General features: G+C 43.7%; 1 protein-coding gene across 1 annotated transcript; it reads right to left on the bottom strand.

Annotated features, from left to right (window-relative positions):
* On the bottom strand, window positions 1-10,433 carry LOC310823697 (uncharacterized protein; the record flags this gene model as incomplete). Its single annotated transcript, XM_083696553.1, has 13 exons — window positions 1-551; window positions 819-865; window positions 981-1,154; window positions 2,406-2,579; window positions 3,038-3,211; window positions 4,422-4,595; window positions 5,101-5,274; window positions 5,769-5,936; window positions 6,692-8,499; window positions 9,192-9,305; window positions 9,563-9,578; window positions 10,116-10,229; window positions 10,309-10,433. 13 exons carry the CDS (start codon window positions 10,431-10,433, stop codon window positions 1-3), a joined length of 3,813 nt encoding a protein of 1,270 aa, XP_083552679.1.
* Between the last annotated feature and the right edge of the window lie 635 nt (window positions 10,434-11,068).

The raw sequence follows: 11,068 nt of genomic DNA, 5'->3' as shown, positions 1-11,068 counted from the left end.
TCAGTGTGATCTCCCTGAGACTAGTTTACACAGGGTCACTGAACAGCCCTCGTCCCAAAGCCAAAACCCTGGGAAGAGGGGCTCAGTGAATGTGGAGTGGAATGTGTGCAGGAGGGTCCGTGTGTCAGAGGAGACCCTGTAGAAGGACAGAGTACCGGCCGGCCAGTCCAGATACACTCCTACTCTGTGGGACCCAGGGGAGGGGACAGGTATGACAGTCTTATAATTGTGCCAGGCGGAGTAACTGTTACCAGTGCAGAGCAGACTCCAGGACTTGTCATTGTTTCCCAACAAACAGTCATAACCCCTTCCTCTCCTGCTGATTCCTTTATATGTCACTCCTATACCATCCCTTTCTCCACTCCACTCTACCTCCCAGTAACGGCGCCCAGTCAGACCCTCTCTACACAGCACCTGTGCATAGTGCTCAAATCTCTCTGGGTGATCAGGATACGGCTGCTCCTCTCTCCCCCATGTCACCTTTCTGTTCTCCTCAGACAGAGAGAGGATTCTGTGTGCTGTGTTTGGGTCCAGTGTGAGCTCACAGGCATCTGATTGAGAGGGCAAAAATAATCATCAAATCAATACAATTGAATAACTTACAATATTCACAATGTGATGTTGTTATGGCAACATTCTTTTTTTCACAAAATATTACTTATTAATTTAAAATGTTTTACAAGGGATACAACTAATTCACATTTGCTAATATTTTAGATTTACATATGAATACAATACTGGTGCACTGTTTGAACTCTGCTGTACCCTGGTTCTTGAGTAATATCACAGTCCTATTCTCTACAGCGTTGGTGACTTACATTTGAACAGCCCAGGTTTGAGCCTGCACTCTCCACCATGGTCCACACTATATCAACCACAGAAGAACCCACAGAGGTTGAATGTCACACTCACAATCATGTGGAAAATAGATACAGTGCATTAATCTCATTGATACGTCCAGCCACATATTCAGCCTTTACCTGAGTGTCTGTAGTTTACAGAGTGGATCTGTCTGTACAGCAGAGAGCAGCGCCAGTCCTGAGTCTCCTGGGTGATTGTAGCTGAGGTCCAGCTCTCTCAGGTGGGAGGGATTACACCTCAGAGCTGAAGCCAGAGAAACACAGCCTTCCTCTGGGACTCCACAGAATGACAACCTGGGGAAATAGTGTCACTCCATCTGATATCAAGAATCTGATTATTCCTCTCTAATGTACATGTGTAGTTTTAAATCCTCTTCATTTGCCAGTTGAAAGGCCACATATGAATGAGGAATACAAATTAATACATGAAACCAAACGATCACTGTGGTGCAAGAATTCATGAGTGAGACTTATAGTTGCTCTCAACAGGGGAGCAATTAACCATGGATACATTTGTAGTGACTGGATTTCTACATCTGGTACATTGTATTTGATAGCTATTGGGTTAGTGCAGTATTGTGTAGTCCCATGAGCTGATCTAAGGCCAGGTGGGTCAGGATTTGAGGAGGGCAAACATATTCAGAGAGTGAAGACAGAGCAGCCCACCCTGCCACCACACACACACACACACACACACACACACACACACACACACACACACACACATTATTTAGTAATTGATTGAAAGATAATGTACATTGTCTGTCTCAATCATTGACCCTTTCTGTGCAAGTATCATTGATTCCATAGAATGATAATGTAGCACACTTAGGAATGATGTGTCTGGCAACAAGAATAGTCTCAGACCTCACCTCAGTGTCTGTAGTTGACATTGTGGACTCCCCAGTCCAGCAGAGAGCAGCTTCACCCCCCCGTCACCTAGATCATTATTACCGAGGTCCAGCTCTCTCAGGTGGCAGGAGTCTGAGCTGAGAGCTGAGGCCAACGCTTCACAGCATCTCTCTGTGAGGTTACATCCATTCAGCCTGAATGAGGAATACAAATAAATACATGAAGCCAAACGATCACTGTGGTGCATTACGATAAGAATTCATGAGTGAGAGTTATGGTTGCGGGAGCAACAGGGGAGCAATTAACCATGGATACATTTAAAGTCACTGGATTTCTACGTCTGGTATAATGTATTTGATAGCTATTGGGATAGTGCAGTATTGTGTCGTCCCATGAGCTGATCTAAGGCCAGGTGGGTCAGGATTTCAGGAAAGTAAAGTTATTCAGACAGTGCAAACAGAGCAACCCCCCCTGCCACCACACACTCACATGCACACGTGCACGTACACACACACACGCACACACACACACACACACATACACACTTTATAGTAATTGATTGGAAGATAATGTGCATAGTCTGTCTAAATTATTGAGAACTTTCTGTGCAAGTATCATTGATTCCATAGAATGATAATGTAACACACACTTAGGAATGATGTGTCTGACAACAAGAATAGTCTGAGACCTCACCTCAGTGTCTGTAGTTGACAATGTGGACTCCCCAGTCCAGGAGAGAGCAGCTTCACCCCCCAGTCACCTAGATCATTATTACTTAGGTCCAGTTCTCTCAGGTGGCAGGAGTCTGAGCTGAGAGCTGAGGCCAACGCTTCACAGCATATCACTGTGAGGTGACATCCATTCAGCCTGAATGAGGAACACAAATAAATACATGCAGCCAAACCATCACTGTGGTGCATTATGATAAGAATTCATATGTGAGAGTTATAGTTGCTCTCAACAGGGGAGCAAGCAACCATGGATACATTTGTAGTCACTGGATTTCTACGTCTGGTATAATGTATTTGCTAGCTATTGGGTTATTGCAGTATTGTGTGAGCTGATCTAAGGCCAGGTGGGTCAGGAATTGAGGGTGGAAACATATTCACTGGGTGCAGACAGAGCAGCCCCCCCTGCCACCGCATGCACACACGCACACACCACACACACACACACACACTATATGGTAATTGATTGGAAGATAATGTCCATAGTCTGTCTAAATTATTGAGCCTTTCTGTGCAAGTATCATTGATTCCATAGAATGATAATGTAGCACACTTAGGAATGATGTGTCTGGCAACAATAATAGTCTCAGACCTCACCTCAGTGTCTGTAGTTGACAGTGTGGACTCTCCAGTCCAGCAGAGAGCAGCTTCACCCCCCAGTCACCTAGATAATTTTTACTGAGGTCCAGCTCTCTCAGGTGGCAGGAGTCTGAGCTGAGAGCTGAGGCCAACGCTTCACAGCATCTCTCTGTGAGGTGACATCCATTCAGCCTGAATGAGGAATACAAATACATGCAGCCAAACGATTACTGTTGTGCATTATGATAAGAATTCGAGATTCAAGTCAATCGCAGGCAGGTTTGTAGTCAATGTATTTCTAAGTGTGGTATATTTGCTAGCTATTGGGTTAGTGCAGTATTGTGTGGCCCCCTCAGCTGATCTAAGGCCAGATTGTTCAGGAATTGAGGAGAGTAACGGTATTCAGAGAGTGCCCCCCCCCCCCATTGATTCCTTTATGATCACTATTGTACTCCTTTATGATTGTATGTTGTAACGGTACAAATCAAGACAGCCAGTCAGGTTGACAGCGGTAATATCTGTCCCCTGGGTTATATCTGTTGGTGGGGATGTGCTGAGTCAGCTGCAAGGCCATCCTGACCTAAAGGTCGGCCTCTTGTTATTGAACTGTGCATATGTTGCTGTCCCTATGAAATGGTTACTCAAAAACACCTCATCTGAGAGAGGTAAGACGGTATCCTTCATCGCTTTTTTTGAAATTTTGAAGACCGCTCATATTGTTGAGCTTATATTGATTTATTTTTCTTTTTGGAGGGGAAAGTAGTCCTAGGTTAAGGGAGTATGCACAAGATGACGGTCTGGGAGTTGACAAAAGAAAAAGGTGGAATACAAATAATGTGGTAGGCCGAGTGTTGTCACAGTGAAGAGTTTAGGAATTGATTGGAAGATCATGTTAATGATCTGTCTCCGTCATTGAGTTTTGCATAGCAAGTTTCATTGATAATGTAACACACTTAGGAATGATGTGTCTGACAACAAGAATAGTCTCAGACTTCACCTCAGTGTCATTATGATAAGAATTCATGAGTGAGAGTTATAGTTGCTCTCAACACGGGAGGAATTAACCATGGATACATTTGTAGTCACTGGATTTCTCCGTCTGGTATAATGTATTTGCTAGCTATTGGGTTAGTGCAGTATTGTGTGAGCTGATCTAAGGCCAGGTGGGTCAGGAATTGACGAGGGCAAACATATTCACAGGTTGCAGACAGAGCAGCCACCCCGCCACCACACGCACGCACGCACGCACGCACATTATATACTAATTGATTGGAAGATAATGTGCATTGTCTGTCTCAGTTATTGACCCTTCCTGTGCAAGTATCATTAATTCCAGAGAATGATAATGTAACAGACACTTAGGAATGATGTGTCTGGCAACAAGAATAGTCTCAGACCTCACCTCAGTGTCTGTAGTTGACAGTGTGGACTCCCCAGTCCAGCAAAGAGCAGTTTCACCCCCCCGTCACCTAGATCATTATAACTGAGGTCCAGCTCTCTCAGGTGGCAGGAGTCTGACCTGAGAGCTGAGGCCAACGCTTCGCAGCATCTCTCTGTGAGGTGACATCCATTCAGCCTGAATGAGGAATACAAATAAATACATGTAGCCAAACGATCACTGTGGTGCAAGAATTTATAAGTGAGAGTTATAGTTGCTCTCAACAGAGGAGCAAGCAACCATGGATACATTTGTCGTGACTGGATTTCTAGGTCTGGTATAATGTATTTGCTAGCTATTGGGTTAGTGCAGTATTGTGTAGTCCCATGAGCTGATCTAAAGCCAGGTGGGTCAAAATTTGAGGAGGGCAACATATTCAGAGAGTGAAGACAGAGCAGCCCCCTCTGCCACCACACACACACACACACACACACACACACACACACACACACACACACACACACACACACACACACACACACACATACACACACACTACATAGGAATTGATTGGAAGATAATGTACATTGTCTGTCTCAATTATTGATCCGTTCTGTACAAGTATCATTGATTCCATAGAATGATAATGTAACAGACACTTAGGAATGATGTGTCTGACAACAAGAATTGTCTTATACCTCACCTCAGTGTCTGTAGTTGACAGTGTGGACTCCCCAGTCCAGCAGAGAGTAGCTTCTCCCCCCCGTCACCTAGATCATTATTACTGAGGTCCAGCTCTCTCAGGTGGCAGGAGTCTGAGCTGAGAGCTGAGGCCAGCGCTTCACAGCATCTCTCAGTGAGGTCACATCCATTCAGCCTGAATGAGGAACACAAATAAATACATGCAGCCAAACGATCACTGTGGTGCAAGAATTCATAAGTGAGAGTTATGCTTGCTCTCAACGGGGGAGCAAGCAACCATGGATACATTTGTAGTGACTGGATTTCTCCGTCTGGTATAATGTATTTGCTTGCTATTGGGTTAGTGCAGTATTGTGTAGTCCCATGAGCTGATCTAAGGCCAGGTTGGTCAGGATTTGATGAGAGTAAAGTTATTCAGAGAGTGAAGACAGAGCAGCCCCCCCTGCCACCGCGTGCACACACACACACACACACACACACACACACACACACACACACATACACACACACACACACAGACATTATATAGTAATTGATTGGAAGATAATGTACATTGTCTGTCTCAATCATTGAGCCTTTCTGTGCAAGTATCATTGATTCCATCGAATTAAAATGTTACCGACACTTAGGAATGATGTGTCTGGCAACAAGAATAGTCTGAGACCTCACCTCAGTGTCTGTAGTTGACAGTGTGGACTCCCCAGTCCAGCAGAGAGCAGCTTCACCCCCCCGTCACCTAGATCATTGAGGTCCAGCTCTCTCAGGTGGCAGGAGTCTGAGCTGAGAGCTGAGGCCAACGCTTCACAGCATCTCTCTGTGAGGTGACATCCATTCAGCCTGAATGAGGAATAAATACAAGCATCAAGTCTTTTTAACTCAGAATAAAATTTACATATGTGATGTGTTCTATCATTTCCAGTTGCATGTCGCCGCACCTAATTTCAATATTATGACATTTTCGGGATTTTAAACATGTTTTCTAATCATTTCACTTCATTTCAAAGGTGAAATCATCATTTATCTATACTTTTCATGCCTTAAATAATGGATAGAGCTTTCAGTTGGAGATGAGTGGCGAGCTCCTTCCAACTGCACCAACTGTAAACTCACTGGCTAGAGAACTGACTCATTCCACTTTCACTAAAATAAAGCTGACAAACTCATTAGCTGAACTGTGAACACAGCCAGCCATGTTATTATATATGCTACCTATGTTATTTGTTTAATGTCACACCACAAGTCTTCATTTGAGCCGCGGTGTGAGTATCCGTGGTAGCGCCAGTGGATTACGATAGTCGTAAAAACGTCAGGAGTGTATTTCTCCAAACCAGTGTTCAGTACTCCGACTGGAACTGGCTCTTTCTACCTCATTATTGGTAGTCGAGACACAAAGCGACTGAACATGTTGGAGCAAGTCGTATATTTGTGTGTCAATAAAACATGAAACATAAGTGTGCAATCAATTAATGAATGACTTTTGACCATGTGATCAATACCTCAGTTTCTTTCATTTATTCAGTAAATCATAATAAGTGATCACATACTCCATTCATAACCCAAGTTTCAATACAGTGTTTTGTCCATCTACTTACAGTGCCGTCTTAGAGGCTGTGACCACTGGCAGCAGCCTCAGAAGACCCTCTTCTGATCTGGAGTATTTCTTCAGGTCAAACACATCCAGCTCTTCTTCTGAAGTCATCAACACAAAGACCAGAGCTGACCACTGTGCAGGTGAGAGTTGGGCTTCTGAGAGACGTCCTGAGCTCAGGGAGCTTTGGATCTCCTCCACGAGAGAATGGTCATTCAGCTCATTCAGACAGTGGAACAGATTGATGCACCTCTCTTGAGAGGGATTCTCCCTGATCTTCTCCTTGATATACTTGACTGTTTCCACATTGGTCTGTGAGCTGCTTCCTGTCTGTGTCAGAAGGCCTCGTAGGAGATTCTGATTGGACTCCAGTGAGAGGCCCAGGAGAAAGCGCAGGAACAGGTCCAGGTGACCATTCTCACTCTGTAAGGCTTTGTCCACTGCACTCTTGTGTAGGTTGATGATGGGGTTGATCAGTGGTGTGTGAATCTTTGGTTTGTGTTTGAATGATGACCATAGCTTCCTGTGTGAGGATTTCTGTTTGACCAGTGGAATCTCATTGCTCTGGTTGAATGTGAGGAACATATATAAAGCAGCAAGAAACTCCTGGATGCTCAGATGCACAAAGCTGAATACTTTGTGCAGCCCACACTCCTCTCTGAAGATCTCAGTGCACACACCCGAGTACACTGTGGCTTCTGTGACATCAATGCCACACTCTCTCAGGTCTTCCTCATAGAAGATCAGATTGCCACTTTCCAGCTGTTTGAAGGCCAGTTTTCCCAGTGACAGAATTAGCTCTTTATCCCACTGTGGATCTCTGTCATGGTCTCCAAGGTACTTCACATTCCTCTGTTGGGTCTGAAATACCAGGAAGTGTGTGTACATCTGTGTCAGAGTCTTGGGCATCTCTCCTCTCTCTGCTTCACCCAACAGTCTCTCTAGGGTAGTGGCTGAGAGCCAACAGAACACTGGTATGTGGCACATGATGTGGAGGCTCCTTGATGACTTCATGTGTGTGTTGATTCTGCTGGCCAGGTTCTCATCACTGATTCTCTTCCTGAAGTACTCCTCCTTCTGTGGGTTGTTGAACCCTCGTACCTCTGTCACCTGGTCAACACACTCAGGAGGGATCTGATTGGCTGCTGCAGGTCGGGAGGTTATCCAGAGGAGAGCAGAGGGAAGCAGATTACCCTTGATGAGGTTTGTCAGCAGCACGTCCACTGAGGTTGACTCTGTGGCATCACAACATGTCTCGTTGTTCTTGAAGTCTAGAGGAAGTCGACACTCATCTAGACCATCAAAGATGAACAGAACTTTATACTTGTCAAAGTTGGAGATTCCTGATTCTTTTATTTCAATGAAGAAATGACCAAGAAGTTCATTCAAACTGCACTTCTTCTCTTTCATTAAATTCAGCTCCCGAAATGGAAGTGGAAATATGAACTGGACATCCTGATTGGCTTTTCCTTCAGCCCAGTCTGTAATGAACTTCTGAGTAGAGACTGTTTTTCCAATGCCAGCGACTCCCTTTGTCAGCACATTTCTCATTGTTTTGTCTTGTCCAGGTAAAGGCTTGAAGATGTCGTTGCATTTGATTGGTGTCTCCTGTGTTGCTGGTCTCCTGGATGCTGTCTCAATCTGTCTGACCTCATGTTCGTTATTGATCTCTCCACTTCCACCCTCTGTGATGTAGACCTCTGTGAAGACCTTATCGAGAAGTATTGGGTTGCCTTGCTTAGCTATTCCCTCAAACACACACTGAAACTTCGTCTTCAGGGTGGACTTGAATTCATGTTGGCACACCCCAATACCTGCAGTAACTGTAAATATATATATATATATATATATATATATATATATATATATATATATATGCCATTTAGCTGACACTTTTATCCAAAGGGTTACATACCAACTTACATTGCATTGATTGCATACATTTCAGTATATATGCTCCCAGCAGGAATCAACCCCACAACCTAAGCATTATTAAAGCCATGCTCAACCGACTGAGCCACAGAGGACCACATGTTTTATTAATTAAAAAGTTGTTATATAGTAATTAATTATGAATTAATTATATAGTAATTAATTACATATTATGTAGTGTAGTTGAATGATATATTACTACACGTGTAGGAAAGAACAGTCCTTATTCCATCTGTGTTATAGGAAACTGCCCAAACCCATTACTATGCAATTATACAGAAACAACCAATCTTGTGACTGGAGTAATTACAGAGACACTAAGTTATAGAGGCAACATAATATAAAGATTGACCAAATGGGGATATACATCATAATTACATTTACTGGTGTTTGTATGTCCAATAATATTTCAGCCCAGTAACACTTCTCTGTGAAAACACATGAGGTCTCTTACGTTTCTCCAGTGTGTCAGCGAGCTCCTTCTGGTTCATGTTCCTCAGGACGTGCAGTGTGATCTTCAGAGCCCCTTCTCTGGCACTGCTCTCCTGCTTCTCTTCTTCTTCATCATCCACCACTTCCTCTTCCTCCCCCTGAATCTCAAAGCACTCTGGGTAGTCTGGAGAAATAAGCCTCTTGAACCTCTTCACCTCATTTCTCACTAAAGTGATGACATTGTCTTCAAGCGACTGAAACATTTAGAAAAGTAAAGTGGAGTGAAATAGACAATAATGATTAAACCTTTACACACAGTAGAGAGACTAAATACAAAAAACACTTGACTTTGGCATGCAATTGAAACAAGAAAAAAATAACTTTTGTATGGGGATGACTTTGCCATCTTCCATGTCATACTTTCTATTCAGCTCACCCTGAATATGGAGGCCAGTTCACTTTGACTCTGGACAGACTGACCACTGGGAATCTCTGACTCTGGTCTCTCCACCTGGTCACTGGGGATTCTGAGTAAAACAAGAAATAAGCAGATGTCTTTATCCAGAGAAGTGTGAATGAGGCCCAGTTGCGCAAATAGAATAACTTAAGAGTGTTTCCCACAAAACATAGTTCCCGGGTCAGATGAATGTTACAAAAAACTAACATTGGTGGAGTTCATTCAGGGGATCCATGGAGGGTTGAGGTGCGCTGGGAGAAGGAGAGTGGGGATGGTGTAGCCAGTCAACATTAATGGACACGCCTTCTAGTGAGTGTTGCAACACTGTATGTTTCCTACAGAATGCATTGAACTACATATAATACATTCCTGTGTCTAACATTTGAAATTCTGCCTTTAATGATCAATATGTGCTGAGCTCCTAGAGCTGAAGATGATGTGATTAAAAGCTGTACAATAAATAATTGTTGCATTGTGTGCCTTATTCCCATGCTCCCTTCTTGATAGTAGAACCTGAGTTCATTATAGTTTCCTCCGAGGACGTCATGAAACAAACAGGTGGCGTAGTCTAGCAGGTAGTTCATCACATCCCCCATGATACACCTACCCTTGTTTAGTAGTGACGGTTCCTTGTCTGAAGTCTATTGCACCCTCCTTTGACGGGTCACTCTTCATGGACACACAGCTGGGTACAGGGGAGGCTGGTCTCTCTTTCTGGACCCTGTCAAACACAAAATTAATTTGTATACCGCATATTTGCAGCCTCATAGACCACGGTGAGGATTAAACCTCAAACTAACCTTTGACCAGAATTAGGTGGTCTTTTTCCGAAGCGTATTGGAAGGTCCATAGACTGGTCACTCTTAATGGACACACAGCTGGGTACAGGTGAGGCTGATCTCTCTTTCTGGACCCTGTCAAACATAAAATTAATTTGTATACCGCTTATTTGAAGCCTCATAGACCACGATGAGTATTAAACCTCAAACTAACCTTTGACCAGAATTAGGTGGTCTTTTTCCGAAGCGTATTGGAAGGTCCATAGACTGGTCACTCTTAATGGACACACAGCTGGGTACAGGTGAGGCTGATCTCTCTTTCTGGACCCTGTCAAACATAAAATTAATTTGTATACCGCTTATTTGCAGCCTCATAGACCACGATGAGTATTAAACCTCAAACTAACCTTTGACCAGAATTAGGTGGTCTTTTTCCGAAGCGTATTGGAAGGTCCATAGACTGGTCACTCTTAATGGACACACAGCTGGGTACAGGTGAGGCTGATCTCTCTTTCTGTACCCTGTCAAACATAAAATGAATTTGTATACCGCTTATTTGCAGCCTCATAGACCACGATGAGGATTAAACCTCAAACTAACCTTTGACCAGAATTAGATAGTCTTCTTCCGAAGCGTATTGGAAGGTCCATAGACTGGTCACTCTTAATGGACACACAGCTGGGTACAGGTGAAGCTGGTCTCTCCTGCTGGCCTCTGTCAAACATAAAATTAATTTGTATACCGCTTATTTGCAGCCTCATAGACCACGATGAGGATTAAA

The sequence above is a fragment of the Argentina silus genome (genome assembly GCF_951799395.1).
Source record: "Argentina silus genome assembly, chromosome: Y".
Taxonomy (NCBI): Eukaryota; Metazoa; Chordata; class Actinopteri; order Argentiniformes; family Argentinidae; genus Argentina; species Argentina silus.
The sequence above is the reverse complement of the archived record's forward strand: the minus strand, read 5'-3'. Positions and strand labels throughout refer to the sequence as shown.